The sequence below is a fragment of the Mya arenaria genome, chromosome 8, assembly GCF_026914265.1.
Source record: "Mya arenaria isolate MELC-2E11 chromosome 8, ASM2691426v1".
NCBI lineage: Eukaryota > Metazoa > Mollusca > Bivalvia > Myida > Myidae > Mya > Mya arenaria.
The window spans coordinates 54,307,380-54,327,475 of NC_069129.1; the positions used below are offsets into that span (position 1 = coordinate 54,307,380).

Here is a 20,096-nt window from a genome sequence, read left to right on the forward strand (position 1 = left end):
ATGCAAGTCCGAATATGGCCCTTGAAATAGTCAAAATTGCAATTATTAAGCTGGTGAAGACAATAGAGTCCTGAATTATATTCCGATGAATACCGAACTTATAAAGTAGTAAGATATCAATGAGGACTCACCTCCTTTTGAAACCTAGTCGGATCCGTCAATGCATGACTGGATTATGGCCCTTTAAAATTGGCAGAACTTTTATAATTGAACTTTTGAGTTCGGTTCCTTTCGAAAACCAGCCACTTTTATCCATGCATGACAAGATCACGGCCATTTAATTTCAAAATTGGCAAACTAGATTTAAATTAACCTCAGAACACACGCCTTCATTTAGTCTCCGACAAGGTATCGGTTCCTTTCTTGAACCAGTCATACAGGTATCTGTCCTTTCATGACTGGATTATGGATTATGGATCTCGAAATAGTGAGCCTGTGAACATATACGATTCTTTATTTAAATTTTGATGTTTACAAATTTATACAGTAGTTAGATATTTATGAGATCTCTGTTCCTTTCCAAAACTAGCCCGATCCGATCAAGCATAATTGGATTATGGCCTTTGAAGTATGAAAAATTGCTATAATTGAGTTTGTAAACACAATAGCGTCTTCATTTATTATTCGATCTTCGCCAAACTTAAACATGAAATAGATATCTATGCAAGGTTGGCTCTTGTCTTAAATCAGCAAGATTTGCTCTTACTTGAATGGATTGAAATAGTCAGAATTGCTATACTTCAATTGTTTACAACTGTCTTATGATCTTGATATAGCAAGGGACTAAACTAGGCAGGCCAGTAGAGCACAGGCCCTCATGGGCCTCTTGTTTTACTAGAATAATCATATACTAGTTAAGAAGTATCTGGACGATAATTCTTGCCCTCAGGAAGAACAAAGACAAATGTAAAATATAACTTTAATTTGGCCGAAATAATAGAAAACACGTCCGAACCGGATAAAACTAAAGAACAAGTGAGAAAGGCGCCAAAATAAAGGGCGGACAATATTGAACATTCGGCAATGAGAAAGAGTTTCCTCCCTTATTAATTATTAAATTTCCTCAAAATTTGGGCAAATGTTTATCCTGTAGATTCGAATACCAAATATGACACTTCGATGTATACCCAGTCGAATATTCAATTGTATGCACAAGGAAGTTAAGACTAGCATTAAAGACGGACATGTAAACTATCTTATAAATATTGAAGTGGCTTTAAAAGCCACCAGCCATTAACAGCTCATGTTTAAGCTGTCGGGTGTAAAATGCTAGATTTCACAAGTATCATAATTCATTAGAAAAAATTAACATAGCGGCTTTTGCTAAAATATTGATATAAGAAAATGATAAGTGGTCATAATTCATTGGAATATTTAATGAAAATAGAAATGCGCATTTGGCTTTAGTACCACGAGATAAACAACATCGGAGTATACGGAAAATATTAGTTGTTTAGTTTGTTCAGTGGGTTAGGCCATGGAAAGAAATCAGCCGAAGGTGTGGAGTACCTCAAAGTCTCCAAATCATACTTGTTCGGAAAATGCTCAATATAACCGAGGCACCAGCCATACAAGACAATTCACCTGGACGTCAGCCTTTGCAAGGAGAAATGGAAAATACAAGGTTCAAATGTGCGTAAATACATACATTTCTGTTGGCTGTATAAATTCATATTTAAATTTGATTTTGCTACTTCATGTACATGTATTAGCTTTACTAGCTTAATCTACGATCGATTCATAGATCTACAAGTTATTTGTTTAGTAGCACATTGTTCACCATTCAACTCCTACGTCTAAGTCTATTTGATATTCGTTTTACCCAAAAATATTTAAAAGAATGATTTAAACTTTGGGAACTAAATATTTGGTAGGATCACTTGTTATTATTTTGGTCTCATATTATATGTTAAAGAAGAAGAACTTTAATTCATTATCAACATATACAACATATCTGATCGACATGACCCTATACAATTTATGTAAAAAATAATTGTATGCTTCATATCTGGGAAAAATCATTATCTTTGGCAAAACGTGAATGTGTTGTGAATTGCTGTGAAAAAATGGTCAAAGTAAAAGCAAAAATAAATAAATTTCTATGATCGTTGCGTTTACCAGACTGGATTCACTTAACCAAGTTGGATGTAAGATAACATTACCTTGCCCCACCCCCTCCCACCCCCTCCTCCCTGGCAAACTCCACCTACACCTCTATTTGAAAATACGGACCCCTTCCCCTCTCCCCTATTCTTTTAAGCTATCTTTTATTTTGTTTCTGTGGACTATATTTGTTGAAAAATGTATCAAACCATTATTATATACTTTCTGGTAATTTATAGAGATTTATCAGTGAGTAATTTGATATTTTTCCCTGTTTTATAATTAGCCCGCTTTATATGCAAAATCAAACTCAGCTCGCACAGGGCTGAGGTACAACTTCAAGAAGTTAATTTCCGAAATGACGTTACGTGCGCATACAATTTTACGCGCTTTTCTGAAACAACAACAACAACAACAACAACAAATGAATGTCTTTTCACATCCTTTAAAGGCATATAATTAAAAGTTGAAAAATCGTTTGTTTCAGAGTAAGATCACAATATATATTTCACCTAGTGAGCATCAATGGTGAATATTTCACTCGCGGTTAAGCCACTCGTGAAATATAGCGTTGGTGCTCATTGGTGAAATATAATGACGATCTTACACTGAATCAAACACTTCTCCTCTTAGACTATATAGTTCACATTAAATCGATGTATATTAAAATATATCATATGCGGGAGGGGTGGGGGCATTTTGTTACGCATGTTCAAGCAATTGTAGAGTGGATTGTATTGGGGGCGAATTGGGTTTTATCCGTCTCTCAATCAAGATGATTACTTTACATTTTTTTCTTAAACGAATATTGGGCCGTACATTTGTAGCATATCAAATTACATTTTATTTAAAGTTCCTGTTATTGTGTATCGTTTCTTTACAAATCCAGTTACACAATTTGCAAGTTTTCCTCAATCGCCAGTTAAAAATATAATTGTTTTTTTCGATTTCATGCCATTGTAACTCTACCCGAAGTTTTTTTTACACTTAATAAACTAGCTCTTTGTAAAGCATTTCTATTATTCAGAAGCAATATATAAATATAAGTTAGTCTTCCATTCTAGTTTGAACTTATCAAAGCTAGCCACTACATATTCAGGAGCAATATATAAATATAAGCTAGTCTTCCATTCCAGTTCGAACTTATCATAGCTAGACCCTACATATTCAGGAGCAATATATAAATATAAAAGCTAGTCTTCCATTCCAGTTCGAACTTATCATGCGAGCCCCTACATATTCAGGAGCAATATATAAGTATAAGCTAGTCTTCCATTCCAGTTCGAACTTATCATAGCTAGCCCCTACATATTCAGGAGCAATATATAAATATAAGCTAGTCTTCCATTCCAGTTCGAACTTATCATAGCTAGCCCCTACATATTCAGGAGCAATATATAAATATAAGCTAGTCTTCCATTCCAGTTCGAACTTATCATAGCTAGACCCAACATATTCAGGAGCAATATATAAATATAAGCTAGTCTTCCATTCCAGTTCGAACTTATCATAGCTAGCCCCTACATATTCAGGAGCAATATATAAATATAAGCTAGTCTTCCATTCCAGTTCGAACTTATCATAGCTAGCCCCTACATATTCAGAACAATACATACATATAAGCTAGTCTTCCATTCCAGTTCGAACTTATCATAGCTAGCCCCTTCATATTCAGGAGCAATACATGCATTGTTTAACTTTGCCTTGAATAATCATCACGCAGTTCATAGTGAAAAACATATTAGTATTATTCGAAATTTTCATTTGCAAAAAGCGATGGTACGATAAGTTCACTGATAAGATGGTAAGATTGCACAAAATCTCGTCCTTGATCGTTTAAATTACTTTTGAGTTCATGAAATTGATTATGCTGGCTCTGTTGAGGCTAATTCATTAAAAAAATATTGTAAATGATTATAAAATGTTGGGACAAGTGTGGAGTATGGCCATATAAACTAGCCCCCCTCCCCCAATTCTTCAGTTCCAATGTCCGCGCGAGTTTCACTGACCGAACCAAGGCGGTAATTCCATCGATTATTAGTAAATTTATTTTGATACGTGTGATACCTGTTTGTAGAGTATGTAGGTCTGTGTAGCCCGTTCGTGTGGGCCCTTACCTTGGACCTCTAAGCAGTTTTTGGAATACAACTTGCTCATTCAGCCAATGAAATTGCAGCTAGGCAATCATTAAGTAGAACGCTTTAAGACTTTTTACTTTCGCGGTTGTTTAAAAGTCCGCCTACTGCCATTCATCCAATACACACTCACTATGTCGGATTAAGCTAATGTGTTAGCCATTGAGGTTGTATTCTAAATCAGTTAAATGACCTGAAGAAAAATCGTATTCATTAAGAAGGGCTCCTTCGCTACGCTCGCACCGTTCATGCTTTATCATTAAGATTTCACTTCATGTCTTACTTTATTATACTTTGGGGGCTTGTCACAATTAGTTTTCTTTGTATTTTGGAATTTTTGTCAGCTATAGCTGCTAGTCAATGATTTTAATGGCATGACAGGCATTGCTACATCTTAATATGCAATAAATTGGATATGTTATTCCTTTCCGTAATTTACCTTAAATAATTCATGAAAGCTAATTGTGCAAAAAACAACAACGTTTAAATATTTTATTACATGCATTTAATATGGAAATGAATTTGATAGTGATAATACATATTTTCATAAAAGCTGCCACAAAGTTGAGCACAGTACAGACAATTTAATTAATAATTTATATACAGCTTGTCAGCAATTCAATAACTTTAAAAAAAAATGTTTTGATATGTTTTCTAGCAAAAATAAAATAGCCTTGAGGCGTTAAGTTGTATTATAAATAATTGAATTAAGCATAACAAGTGCTTCTTTCATACATTTACAAATATATTCGTAGTTAAGTTCTGATCAGATGAAGTTATTTAAATATTTAACTTAAATACAAGGCTGTTATCCAATATTAGTCTTAAATGGAATTAAGAACGATGTAGCTAATCGGATAACTTGTTGTTAATAATTGACCAATAGAGTGAATGAAGTCAATGATGTATGACCATAAAATCAACTTAAGTTGAATATTTTATACCACCTAAGATCGATTAGCATATAAATAAAGTTATGATTTATATGTTTCTTGTTGATGTTTCGCCAGAGTCGCTAACACAAAAATCGTCAAAGACTCTGAAGCGACTGTTTATACAGACTAGTTGATGCTATGTATATTAATGGTGTGAACATATACTATGTAAAATATACATGATTAAGGTATTCAATGCACCATATATTATGTTGGTATCATATGAAAGGATTTAGTATGTAATGGAAAATATATAAGAAATACAGCTTTATCTTTCATGCATTTTCGGCCATTTACTTTACATATACGTTATCAGTTAGCAATACCTATGTATGGTGAAATGTATGGTGAAATGTATGATGAAATGTATGATGGAATGTATGGTGAAATGTATGATGGAATGTATGGTGAAATGTATGGTGAAATGTATGGTGAAATGTATGATGAAATGTATGGTGAAATGTATGATGAAATGTATGATGAAATGTATGGTGAAATGTATGGTGAAATGTATGGTGAAATGTATGATGGAATGTATAGTGAAATGTATGGTGAAATGTATGATGAAATGTATGGTGAAATGTATGGTAAAATATTAGTACCGTAAGATAACCTTACAACGTTACACGAATCTTATCTAGTTAGTAAGTTACTTACAAAGTGGAATTCGCAAAATATAACCAGAAATACATTTTTAGATACGTGGTAACATAATCCTATCTAGTTAACCATTTCATATGTAACTTATGAAGAGGAATGAGAAAAAACATGTCTGGATAACCTGTTGGAGTTGTACAGCATCAGCATGTTATACGTGGCAGTTCTGGGCACTTTCAAACCTATCATCCGTGATATTCCAATTCTTTCCACAATTGTCATTATTTTGTTTTCAAAACCATGTACTGACTGACTGACTCAACCTCGTAAAGTGTTTTCAAAAGATGCTGTCCGAATGTAATTTTTTTCACGTCATATTAATGAGGATGTTTTCCCCTCTGCATGGGGATCTCTTTAACATACATGCATTAACGAATGCCCTTTAGAGTTAATCCTGTATTTAACATCGTTAAATAGAGCACTTTCCTTTTAGGTTTGATGAACAAAGTGCCGAGAAAGTTCGATATTGCCATAAGAAGTGCTGCCTGATCTTTTGCATGGTAACTGAAAACATATACAGTTGTTTACCTGTAACATCACATCATGTATTCTTTTGCGCATTTAAAAAGGTGCAGGAAATAAAAGTTATTTTGCATTGAGGAACTAAATATTATTTTCGACCTCTGAAATAATGATGATTTGGTGGTATATGCGTTTAAGACTTTTTCCAAAATATTAAATCAATCAACAAAAAATGTGGAAGGTTGTTAAAGAATGGTTATAGACGTTGATTCATATATTTATTCATTTTTGTTCCAGTTGAGTACAATTGTCTCAATAACGTTAATCCTGCTTCTGTGTCTCGTCTGGTTGGCGGATACTCGTAATGACGTCATACCAGTTGATGACGTGCAACGTCTTACAGCGCTACGTCTTCAAGTTGAAAATCGCGTTACACAGTGGAATGCTGACATGTACCAGAACGAGGATGGTACGTCAAATAGGCCAATTCGAGCCAAGTATCTCCTTCACTCTATTTTGGTTATGAGTGTACGAGACGAGACGATTCATATAATAAGCCGTGTGGTCACCCTTAATAATTTATATTCCTGGGTTTAAATGATGACTTCTAAGTCGTTTATATTTCATGTATTATTAAACTAACGTATTCTAACGGTCGGTGTCGCTTTCTTGGAGTTAATTCGTTACCTATCATACATCTTCACTTTGAAATTAAAAGGATCCGGGTATAAAGCTATGAATTATGTTGTTGTTTTTTAAATTGACAGGCAAATTCTGATACTGACTCTTTAAATTCAAAATTTACTTGCTTCCTTAAGTGTAATTATATATAAGAAACACGACCGTGATGATACTGTATCACATGTCTAACTTTGATTTTTAATTCAAAATTAGATCGCATACTCTTAACAATGAATCATTAAATTGTTTTTATAAAAAAACGTAAAACTGTATAAATGTGTTTAGCCGAAGGCTGAACAGTTTTCTTTTCATGAACATGCATTGCAAAATAGTGCTATTTCAAAAATCCAAGTACAACATGTATACAAGAAGCCGTCGCAACTTTATCATTTTTTAGACTCCGGCGGCCAGACAACCGACGTACTGACGTCCATAGCCCACCGTGCGTACGTCATGCAGGAAATAGTGAGAGAGATCGTTGCTATGTACGTAGATTGTATCCCTTTTGCATAAAGTCATATGATGAGAAAACAGAGAATTTATGCCATAAGTTTTTACTTATAAAATTCGTATTGCGTTTTTACTGAGGAAATATCGTAATAACTTAAAAAACAATAACCATAATATTTCAAAATATTTATCAACGGTTGTAATCAAATATCCACCCTTTCATTTACCCGACATAGGAGGTTAAACCATTTACTTTATAAAAACAGTTGTACGTGCACTGCATTAACAATTATGCTTAAAAATAATTTGTTTTTCTTCCGCTACTGAAATATAATAATGTTAATTCGTTTGTAATCAGGAAGAACTCGTCATTCAGCGACATTACAGGAAACCAGGAAGCCAACACGCTCTTCAGATCGGTAGCAGGTGACCTCTGTGACCCGGATGTGACGTGTTCCAATGACATTATTACGTCACCGTACCGTACGATTGACGGCTCGTGCAACAATCTGGACCATACTGACTGGGGAATGGCGTGGACGCCACAACGTCGAGAAATACCACCGGATTACCACAATGGTAAACAATAACTAAATGGAAGATAAATGTTTGTTTCCATTGTAATGTCGCAATATATTTCCCCGAAATGATACCAAAAGTTATACTTCATAGTGGCTAAGCAAGGAGTTAGATTTATTCTTTTTTGTTAACGTGATTAAATAGATTGCGATTTTACACTTAAGCATGTTAATTATGTGTCTAAATTTGAAATAAAATGACAGTTAATTGTAGTTTTTAAATAAACGCACCAACCTTTATGAGAACGTAACGTCATTTCGGAAATGACGTCGTTGGAATTGTGTCCTAGCAATGTGCACGCGGCGCTTGATTTGGAAGTGGGAGCGGGCGAAACTTTAAAACGGTGAAAATATCAAATTGTTATATCACTGTTTGAAGCAGTGATGTTATTGCACTGATAACTCTCTCAAAGTCACATATAAATAAAATAGTTGGACTCATTCGTAAAATAGAGAGAGATTTAAGAGCATCATTATACAAGACAATGCTTGTGATATCATAAATTTCCCTTGACATCTTGTGAAGTCTGAGATTTTGTTCTATAAAGACATGTCTGTGAACAGTTTTTCTAAATTAAACTCATTTAATATGTCTACAAAATAATCATTAAGTAAAATAATAAAAATTCACAGTTAAAGATGCACTCTTACTCCCAAATAAGATTGACCACAATCAAGTTGTTTTAATATACCAAAAATAATGAATGAATGTCGAAAACAATGTTTTTTATGAAGGATACCGAGTTTGATTTGAAAGAAAAGTGAAAATTAATTAATTAATTTTTAATTGTTTAATTTCGTCTATTATATAATCATAGTCTATTGTTGTATATAACAACCGTCCCAGTGATCGGCGCTCCTCGCCAGTACAGCAAGTCCACTGTCCACCGGGATCTACCGAGTCCCCGGCTGGTCAGCAACACGGTTCACCGGGCACGGACGGACAGACGGACGGACAACACATCCACCATCATGGTCATGGCCTTCGGACAGTTCTTGTCCCATGACCTCTCAATCACACCGGAAATGAAAGGCAAGCTTTTAGTATTTTGTGTTATTCGTATTCTCACATCCTTCCACATTTTATTTCTGTGTAGAAAAAAACAACTATTTCGTGTGATTTACATTGTTGTGCAGTAAATATAGTTAAAATTGTTTTGTTGACATATTTGGACTTTCATGTGGTTCATTTTTTACACGTAGGACCGAAATCTAGGCCGTTCAAGTGTTGCAGGAACGGTCACCGAGCCGCGCTTTCGGGGCCATTGTAAGTGTATGTTACAAATCTAAGGTTTGTATTATAAGCGTTTAAGATTCTTTTTCTTTATTATTTTGGTCACAAGTGTCTACAAAATAATAAAAATTCACAGTTAAAGATGCACTCATACTCCCAAATAAGATTGACCACAATCAAGTTGTTTTAATATACCAAAAATAATGAATGAATGTCGAAAACAATGGTTTTTTATGAAGGATACCGAGTTTGATTTGAAAGAAAGGTGAAAATAAAACTCACACGGTATTTCTACCTTATGAGACGACAGTAGATCTTTAGATATCTAAGTCGTGGAAAAGAGTTAGAAAATCTTGTCCATGAGATAAAAACACACATGCCATCTATATGCCATCGTAGAAAACACACATGTCATCTATATGCCATCGTAGAAAACACACATGTCATCTATATGCCATCGTAGAAAACACACATGTCATCTATATGCCATCGTAGAAAACACACATGTCATCTATATGCCACCGTAGAAAACACACATGTCATCTATATGCCACCGTAGAAAACACACATGTCATCTATATGCCACCGTAGAAAACACACATGTCATCTATATGCCACCGTAGAAAATACACATGTCATCTATATGCCACCGTAGAAAACACACATGTCATCTATATGCCACCGTAGAAAACACACATGTCATCTATATGCCACCGTAGAAAACACACATGTCATCTATATGCCATCGTAGAAAACACACATGTCATCTATATGCCATCGTAGAACACGTCTTTAATTGATACATTAAAAACTGTGACGGGAGGGAGTATAATTGACAAATTTATTGGTCAACTTCAGATTTCAGTTCCCAGTTTAATTCAAGAACTAAACCCATATGGGGGCATCAGTTGTAATAACAAATTACACGTAAAGGCATGAACAAAATGAAACATATAAATGTACACCAAAATATTTGCATTACTTTGAATTTTACAGCGATTCCTGCTTGCCTATCACTATACCGGAATCTGACATGTACTTCCGGTCTGGTGACTGTATGGAGTTTGTGAGGTCCGCAGCCGCCGTGTGTCCTAACTGCCGCATATGTAAGTTGGGTATTTATATATTCTGGCTATTTCTGGCGATTGCCTCCGTGTTCATAATAACTTATTGTTCGTGCCTGATTATTACATCATATTCTTTCCTCTTAACTTGTTTCTGGAATATAAAAATGTCCGGGAATTTTCCTCCCGTCATTGCAGGTGGGCGTGAACAATTGAATGGAATGACGTCATACATAGACGCCAGTCAGGTTTATGCAGAGACAACTCAAGGTTGTCGAAAGCTCAGGAATTCCACTGGAGGTAATCATTTATGTTTTTAGTCTGAACTTTGTAAAACATTACTAACCCCGCGAGTGTAATGGGTGTTTATCCAGCACATTCAACGGCATCTTACATAAAGGTACACGAACGTATGAAATGCTGATTGATTTTTCGCGTATGTTACAAATGCAATTGCTATTTTGTTTATCGATGAAAGACCTTCAAGATGTGTTTTAGGCCGCCTGAGTGTGAGCGGAAATAAAGACCTACTTCCGTACGCCGCAAATGATACTTGTCGCCTCTCTGTGTACGGCCAGCATTGCTTCGCCGCAGGTATTACATGAAGCGAGCCTTTTGTTGTCTTTGTAAGCGTGTTTAAATGATAAAATAATTAACAGATTGCATGAAGTTATATCTGAATAATAATAATAATAATAATAATAATAATAATAATAATAATAATAATAATAATAATAATAACGAAATAAGGAACCCAATTTACGCACATACATATCATAAATGTACACTTTTTTATGCTGCTGATTTACAGGAGACAGTCGTGTAAATGTTGTTCCGAACCTCTCTTCCCACCACATCATGTTCGTCCGTCTGCACAACCAGCTAGCGGACCGCCTCGCAGGTATCAATCCAGCCTGGGACGACGAGCGTCTCTTTCAGGAAAGCCGGAAGCTAGTAATCGGGATCATTCAGCAGTTTGCATACGCCGAGTATCTGCCGGCCGTCCTCGGGAACGACATTATGGAGCGGTACCGTCTGAACGTACAAGCAGACGGCGGACACGCGCGTGTTTACGACGCCTCAATAGACGCGACCGTGTTCAACGCGTTCAACGCCGCTGCCTTCCGATTCGGACATACAACAGTACCCGACTTACAGGTCAGAAGCCTTTAAGTGTTCATTCAATGTGGACCTTCACAGTGTGTTGTGGGTGCAGCCAGTTGTAGCCATGAAATGTATGGTATTGTAATTGTATTGTGTTACAGTAATACTAACATATAATTTTCAGCTTCAACGCTATTAGCAGATTTGTCAAACATTATGAGAAGATTTGTTGAGAAACCACAATGGTCAACATCAGACTGCAAAGTCACGAAAATTGTTCATTTATAACCTTCCCTGATTATTTTGGACACCATTGTACACTTCCCTAAGTGTTATTATTATTATTCATTATCTACTTTTTAATTTTAACCTTGAATGAAACATTGCTTTTTGATGAGTTTTTAGGAATCTCTTAAAAAGTCGTACGCGTCGGAGTACAAGACGTCGATCGAGACGACGTATAACGACCCAAACATGACGTACCACCATTGTGACGGCGTCGTCAGGTGGATCACACACAGCCCAGCTCTACCGACCGACGGGTACGAAACATACCAGGGATTGAAATCAATGAACATCTTTGATCTAACTTAATTTTATGAGTAGAATCTGAGTGTTTCGATTGGCCTGTAAAATTAATTTCACAATTTCAATGCTTTCACCTGGTGAACTCTAAATTAAGCCGGAATGCGTTGTGGAAGTGAGAGATAGTGTTTTTTTTTAGATATAAACAATTTAACCAAATATAATGCGTTTATATCTCTTCAAGTAAGTTCATTATTTTAGTAACCCTGTAGCACATCACTTACTTTTTTTCCAACGACTTTACCAATAATACATATCAATATTATTATTATTTCTGAAAGAATATGATTCTAACAGAGTAAAATCATATTAGGTTTTAACCTAATGCAAGCCTGACCAAACGATATAACGATCTGAGTATTATACTTAGTTCAGGTTATCACTGATATTAACAAAATTTAATTCTAGTAACATGCTCATACTATTATTTACATGATGATAATGATGATGATGATGATGATGATGATGATGATGATGATGATGATTTTTTAGGAATTTTGGTGTCGGTATCCGTGACAAGCTGTTTCCGGACGCCCACAACGTGTCTACGGATTTAGCGGCGCGAAACATCCAGAGGGGTCGTGACCACGGCCTGCCGCCCTACAACCGATGGCGCCGTCACTGCGGCCTATCGGAGATTACCCTTGGGGAGTTCCAAGCTGCCGGGGCAGTCATGGGAGACTTCGACGTGGACACTGCCGATAGCATTCGAAGTGTATATGAGTAAGTCGCCCATAAAAAAGTATCCGATTAGTGTAAATCGACTAAATGACAGTACTTATCATTAATGAATTAATTAATTAGTACGCCATGGTAAATAATATTGAAAGGAGATGTCCTTCAGTCCATTGGCTTCATAATCAAGATATATATAATTGTATCCATTTTACTCGCTATAACATTGTTTCACACGTTTTTTTGTCTTAATGATGATTTGAACAAGTCATTTTTCATTCACTTTGTGACATTATAATGCACACCAGGCATCCGGATGACATCGACTTGTTTACGGGAGCCATCAAGGAGCGCCACCTAGCGAAGGCTCAGGTTGGACCCTTATTCGCCTGCTTGCTGGGGACGCAATTCAAGCGGCTGAAGTATGGGGACAGGTTTTACTTTGAGAACCCATCGCCGGCGGGAGGGCCAGATACAGGATTTAGCCTAGGTGAGCTATTCAATCACCAGACCACACACCCTTCCCTTTTTTCCAAGTATATTGCATTTGTTATCATTCTAACCGTTTAATTTGACAGTAACTGATTTCAGCTGGATGTTTAGAGCAACTTTAGCCAATTGTATGGAAAAAGGATAAGTTGTCCGAAGGTTATTTATATGCTAGTTTGCATATTTAAAGGATTTGATTGGTTAAAATTATTTTTTGGATAACTATTGACCAATCAATAAACATTTTGTCTAACTTTAACAAAACCAAAGAATTAAACAGTTTTATACAATTGAATGCTGGAGGTCGGACACTCGTGTTCAAAATTCGTTGTGAAAACCTGAATAAGTCAAAATGAAAATTGTATACCCGATTCTTACAAACTTAAATAATAAACTCTGGTTCTAATTTGCTGTTTTAGAACAATTGAAGTCCATACGAAAGCTTCGACTGTCCAAGGTTCTCTGCCAGACGATGAACACACCAAGAATTCAGCCCGATGTGTTTAAACCACCAAGTGAATGGTAAACGATGGTGTATTTCTATATTAAGCTTACCTGAGCACCATGTGCGTATAGTGAGCTATTGTGATAACTTTTTGACCGCGTCGTCATCGTTTGCTTTAAGAAACTTAGCCTCCGAAACAACTCGATCCAGTTTCATTGCAACTTTACTGGAATGTTCCTTATGTGGCCCCTTTTCAGATTCCGTCAATCAAGACAATTCCAGTCTAACATCTGGCTGCCATTGCAATGGAAAGTAACAACTTTGAAAAGCTTTTCCACACTTGACTTTGTCCGAGTTATTTGTTTTTATTGTTGAGGCAACAGCATTAAAGTTTGGACAAGTCAGCATGTAAAGTTTGCAAACAGTTGTCATAGTGCCCATAAAACGTTTGACAACCTTTTCACAATATGTTCTTATGTTTTAAGGTACAGCAATGAAATTTGGACAATTTTGTAACAAATATCAATTACAATGTTTATGATATTTGACCTTTTTGACCTTTTGACCTTCTTTCTCAGTGTTGTTGCTAAAGAAATGAAATTAAGACGATGTTTACAGTTTTGAAATTAATTTCAATATTGTCCTTATATGACCTTGACCGAGACCTACATATATATGCAGCAATGACATTGCAAACCATATAAACTGTTAGAAAACATCATCACATCCTAATTTTAACAAAAAATAAAATAATCTCCAACAGTTTGGAAGTTATAAAACCTTTTACTCGTGAGAGCGTTGCTCATACCGAACTAGAATAACTGATGAACGCTTTTTGTAAGTCCACATGTCCTCGAACTCAATTATGAGGTCAAACACTGTATTGATTATTGATGTTCTATCACTGTCCACAGGAATCCACTGGTGGCTTGTGAATCTCTGCCGGACATTGACCTTGAACCCTGGCTGAGCCTATAGACCCGGATTGCGTCAACCGGACGTTGACCTCGGAACCTGGCTGAGCTCTCAGGCCCTGACCACACCCACTAACTTTGATTGGATGGATGCGTCTTGTCTGCAAAAACAATACATGTCATTCTTTATGTGCAATACTTATATAATATAATATTCGTGTTATTGTTAACTCTCGGGAAATGCTCAATGTTGTATGTAATATTTCATCTTTCGTTTGAAAGTGATATGCTCTGTATATGTGATGAAAAGAAAGCACCGCGTCAAAGATATGAAGAAGAACAACACCAGCAGCACCATCAGCTTCATCTTAGCAGTGACATCATCAGCATTTGCAAGACATTCGTGTCGTCAAACCTTTATATAAAACAGCAATACCATCATCATTTCAAAAGAGTGTATCTTTGTAAACCTTCCCTAAACAGAAACAACAATAAAGATAATAAAAAACAAACACATACCAACAGCAACTAAAACCAACCACAAACACAGAAACAATGTTTGTCGCCGGCATCTCATTTCAAACTATGTTTTTTTATTCAAGTTTAAATTTCTGTGTCTACCTACGTTTTGTTGCTTATTTCAGCATTTTCTAGAATCTTATATTATTATCACTATTGCCTTTTTATGTGTATTCAAAGTTTAGAAGTTGTATTTATTTCATTAAATATTTATTAATTTTTTATGTTTACGAATAAATAAACTAACTAAGACAGTTGTTTGTCCTTAAAAGTGTGTAATGGTACTTCTTAGCTTTATTGTCTGGTAAATATTGGGCAAGGTGCCTTATTCCGAACACTTTTTTAATTTTTATTCTGCTTTATTTTTAACAAGCATGAGCATTATATAACATTAGTCCGGGTTCTTCCTACATTAGTTTGAGTTATTCCTTCATTAGTTTGGGTTCTTCCTACATTAGTTTGGGTTCTTCCTACATTAGTTTGAGTTCTTGCCTTCCTGCATTAGTTTGAGTTCTTCCCTTCCTACACTAGTTCGAATTATTCCAACATTAGTTTGGTTTCTTCCCTTCCTACATTAGTTTGAGTTCTTTTCTTCCTTCATTAGTTTGAGTCCTTCTACATTAGTTTGGGTTCTTCCTGCAATAGTTTCGGTTCTTCCCTTCCTTCTTTAGTTTGAGTTATTCCTACATTAGTTTGGGTTCTTGCCTTCCTACATTAGTCTAGGTTCTTTCTACATTAGTTTGTGTTCTTCCCCTCCTACATGATTTCGGTTTTTCCTACATTTAATATAATAGTTTGGGTTCTTCCTGGATCAGTTTGGGTTCTTTCCACATTAGTTTGAGTTCTTCATGCATTAGTTTGGGTTCTTCCTACATTAGTTTGGGTTCTTCCCTTCCTACATTAATTCGGTTCTTCCTACATTTAATATCATAGTCTGGGTCCTTCCAACATTAGTCTGGGTTCTTCCTACATTAGTTTGGGTTCTTCCCTTCCTGAATTAGTCTGTGTTCTTCCCACATTAGTTTGGGTTCTTCCCTTCCTGAATAAGTCTGGGTTCTTCCTACATTAGTTTGGGTTCTTCCCTTCCTACATTAGTTCGGTTCTTCATACATTCAATATAAAAGTTTGGGTTCTTCCTGCATTAGTTTCGGTTCTTCCCTTCCTACATTAGCTTGAGTTCTTCCTTCATTAGTTTGGGTTCTTCCTACATTTGTTTGGGTTCTTCCTACATACGTTTGAGTTCTTGCCTTCTACATTAGTTTGAGTTCTTGCCTTCCTACATTAGTTTGAGTTATTCCTTTCCTACATCAGTTAGGGTTCTTGCTACATTAGTTTGGGTTCTTCGCTCATAAGTTTCGGTTCTTCGTACATTAGTTTGGGTTCTTCCTACATTAGTTTGGTTTCTTCCTACATTAGTTTGAGTTCTTGCCTTTCTACATTAGTTTGAGTTCTTGCCTTCCTACATTAGTTTGAGTTATTCCTTTCCTACATCAGTTCAAGTTCTTCCTACATTAGTTTGGGTTCTTCCTTCATTAGTTTGGGTTCTTCAATTCCTACATTAGTTTGAGTTCTTCCTTCATAAGTTTGGGTTCTTCCTATATTGGTTTGGGTTCTTCCTACATACGTTTGAGTTCTTGCCTTCTACATTAGTTTGAGTTCTTGCCTTCCTACATTAGTTTGAGTTATTCCTTTCCTACATCAGTTAGGGTTCTTCCTACATTAGTTTGGGTTCTTCGCTCATAAGTTTCGGTTCTTCGTACATTAGTTTGGGTTCTTCCTACATTAGTTTGGGTTTTTCCTACATTAGTTTGAGTTCTTGCCTTTCTACATTAGTTTGAGTTCTTGCCTTCCTACATTAGTTTGAGTTATTCCTTTCCTACATCAGTTCAAGTTCTTCCTACATTAGATTGGGTTCTTCGCTCATTAGTTTCGGTTATTCGTACATTAGTCTGGGTTCTTCCTTCATTAGTTTGAGTTCTTCCTACATTAGTTTGGGTTCTTCCATTTCTACATTAATTTGAGTTCTTCCCTTCCTACACTGGTTCAAGTTATTCCTACATTAGTGTGGGTTCTTCCTACATTCGTTTGAGTTCTTCCCTTCCTACTTTAGTTCGAGTACTTCCTTCATTAGATTGGGTTCTTTCTACATTAGTTTGGGTTTTTCGTACATTAGTTTGAGTTCTTCCTACATTAGTCTGGGTTCTTCCCTTCCGACACTAGTTTGAGTTTTTTTCCTTCCTACACTAGTTCGAATTATTCCAACATTAGTTTGGTCTTCCCTTCCTACATTAGTTTGAGTTCTTCCCTTCCCACGCTAGTTCGAATTATTCCAACATTAGTTTGGGTTCTTCCCTTCCAACATTAGTTTGAGTTCTTTTCTTCCTACATTAGTTTGAGTTCTTGCTACATTAGTTTGGGTTCTTCCTACATTAGTATGGATTCTTCCCTTCCTACATAAGTTCGGTTCGACCTACATTCAATATAATAGTTTGGGTTCTTCCTGCATTAGTTTCGGTTCTTCTATTCCTACATAAGCTCGAGTTATTTCTACATTAGTTTGGGTTCTTTTCTTCCTACATTAGTTTGAGTTCTTCCCTTCCTACATAATCTCGAGTTATTTTTACATAAGTTTGGGTTCTTCCTTTCCTATATTAGCTGGAGTTATGCCTACATTAGTTTGGGTTCTTCCCTTCCTACATAAACTCGAGTTATTCCTACATTAGTCTGGGTTTTTCCTACACTAGTTTGAGTTCTCCCTGCAAAAGTTTGGGTTATTCCTACATTAGTTTGAGTTCTTTTCTTCCTACATTGGTTTGAGTCCTTCTACATTAGTTTGGGTTCTTCCTGCATTAGTTTCGGTTCTTCCCTTCCTACATTAGTTTGAGTTTTTCCTATATTAGTTTGGGTTCTTGCCTTCCTACATTAGTCTGTGTTCTTTCTACATTAGTTTGTGTTCTTCCTTTCCTAAAGTATTTCGGTTCTTCCTACATTTAATATAATAGTTTGGGTTCTTCTTGGATCAGTTTGGGTTCTTCCCTTCCTACATTAGTTTGAGTTCTTCATGCATTAGTTTGGGTTCTTCCTACATTAGTTTGGGTTCTTCCCTTCCTACATAAGTTCGGTTCTTCCTACATTCAATATAATAATTTGGGTCCTTCCTGCATTAGTTTCGGTTCTTTCCCTTTGAGTTCTTTCTACATTAGGTTGGGTTCTTCCCATATTAGTTTGGTTCTTTACTTCCTACTTTAATTTGAGTTCTTCCCTTCCTACATTAGTTTGACTTTTTTCCACATAAGTTTGGATTCTTCCCACATTAGTTTGGGTTCTTCCCTTCCTACATTATTTTGGGTTCTTCCTTCATTAGTTTGGGTTCTTCCCACATTAGTTTGGGTTCTTCCCACATAAGTTTGGATTCTTCCCACATTAGTTTGGGTTCTTCCCTTCCTACATTAGTTTGGATTCTTCCTACATTAGTTTGGGTTCTTCCCACATTAGTTTGGGTTCTTCCCACATAAGTTTGGGTTCTTCCTACATAATTTTGGGTTCTGTCCACATTAGTTTGGGTTCTTCCCTTCCCACATTAGTTTGGGTTCTTCCCTTCCTACATTAGTTTGAGTTCTTCCATTCCTACATAAGCTCGAGTTATTTCTACATTAGTTTGGGTTCTTTTCTTCCTACATTAGTTTGAGTTCTTCCCTTCCTACATAATCTCGAGTTATTTTTACATAAGTTTGGGTTCTTCCTTTCCTATATTAGCTGGAGTTATGCCTACATTAGTTTGGGTTCTTCCCTTCCTACATAAACTCGAGTTATTCCTACATTAGTCTGGGTTTTTCCTACACTAGTTTGAGTTCTTCCTGCAAAAGTTTGGGTTATTCCTACATTAGTTTGAGTTCTTCTCTTCCTACATTAGTTTGAGTTCTTCCTACATAAGTTTGGGTTCTTCCTACATAAATTTGGGTTCTTCCCTTCCTACATTTGTTTGAGTTCTTCCCTTCCTACATTAGTTTGAGTTTTTTCTACATTTGTTAGGGTTCTTCCTACTTTAGTTTGAGTTCTTCCCTTCCTACATTAGTTTGGGTTCTTCCTACATTAGTTTGGGTTCTTCCCACATTAGTTTGGATTCTTCCCTACCAACATTAGTTTGAGTTCTTTCCTTCCTACATTAGTTTGAATTCTTCCTACATTAGTTTGGGTTCTTCCTACATAAGTTTGGGTTCTTCCCTTCCTACATAAGTTTGAGTTCTTCCCTTCCTTCATTAGTTTGAGTTCTTTCTACATTTGTTAGGGTTCTTCCTACTTTAGTTTGAGTTCTTCTCTTCCTACATTAGTTTGGATTCTTCCCTTCCAACATTAGTTTGAGTTCTTTCCTTCGGAAGTTCCTACATTAGTTTGGGTTCTTCCTACATTACTTTGAGTTCTTCCTACATTAGTTTGAGTTCTTCTAACATATGTTTGAGTTCTTCCTACATTAGTTTAGGTTCTTCCCTTCCTACATTAGTTTGAGTTCTTCCCTTTCTACATAAGCTCGAGTTATTTCTACATTAGTTTGGATTCTTCCCTTCCTACATTAGTTTGAGTTCTTCCTGCAATAGTTTGGGTTATTCCTACATTAGTTTGAGTTCTATTCTTCCTACATTAATTTGAGTTCTTCCTACAATAGTTTGGGTTGTTCCTACATTAGTTTGGATTCTTCCCTTCCAACATTAGTTTGAGTTCTTCCCTTTCTACATTAATTTGAGTTCTTCCCTTCCTACATTAGTTTGAGTTATTCCCTTCCTATATTAGTTTGAGTTCTCCCTACATTAGTTTGAGTTCTTCCCTTCCTACATTAGTTGAAGTTCTTCCTACATTACTTTGAGTTCTTCTTACATTACTTTAATTCCTCTCTTCCTACATTAGTTTGAGTTCTTCCCTTCCTACATTACTTTGAGTTCTTCCTACATTACTTTGAGTTCTTCCTACATTACTTTGAGTTTTTCTCTTCCTACATCAGTTTGAGTTCTTCCTACATTATTTGGGGTTCTTCCTTCATTAGTTCTTCCCTTCCTACATTAGTTTAATTA

At 35.9% G+C, this 20,096-nt stretch overlaps 1 protein-coding gene across 1 annotated transcript; it reads left to right on the top strand.

Annotated features, from left to right (window-relative positions):
* The first annotated feature begins 1,148 nt into the window (after nucleotides 1-1,148).
* On the top strand, nucleotides 1,149-15,282 carry LOC128243931 (peroxidase-like). The gene is made up of 16 exons (XM_052961944.1): nucleotides 1,149-1,632; nucleotides 6,264-6,330; nucleotides 6,590-6,761; nucleotides 7,371-7,458; nucleotides 7,782-8,002; nucleotides 8,849-9,034; nucleotides 9,205-9,268; nucleotides 10,232-10,341; nucleotides 10,498-10,599; nucleotides 10,798-10,893; nucleotides 11,111-11,457; nucleotides 11,809-11,945; nucleotides 12,481-12,711; nucleotides 12,972-13,153; nucleotides 13,572-13,674; nucleotides 14,512-15,282. Exons 1-16 carry the CDS (start codon nucleotides 1,478-1,480, stop codon nucleotides 14,573-14,575), a joined length of 2,325 nt encoding a protein of 774 aa, XP_052817904.1. The 5' UTR covers nucleotides 1,149-1,477; the 3' UTR covers nucleotides 14,576-15,282.
* The last annotated feature ends 4,814 nt before the right edge of the window (nucleotides 15,283-20,096 follow it).

What these genes read in the sequence shown, in the direction of transcription:
- LOC128243931 (XM_052961944.1), top strand. Translation starts at nt 1,478, where the DNA reads ATGGAAAGAAATCAGCCGAAGGTGTGGAGTACCTCAAAGTCTCCAAAT. An exon ending in CCAGCTCTACCGACCGACGG is followed by an intron (nt 11,946 to 12,480) that starts GTACGAAACATA and finishes ATGATTTTTTAG; the next exon opens with GAATTTTGGTGTCGGTATCC. An exon ending in AGCATTCGAAGTGTATATGA is followed by an intron (nt 12,712 to 12,971) that starts GTAAGTCGCCCA and finishes AATGCACACCAG; the next exon opens with GCATCCGGATGACATCGACT.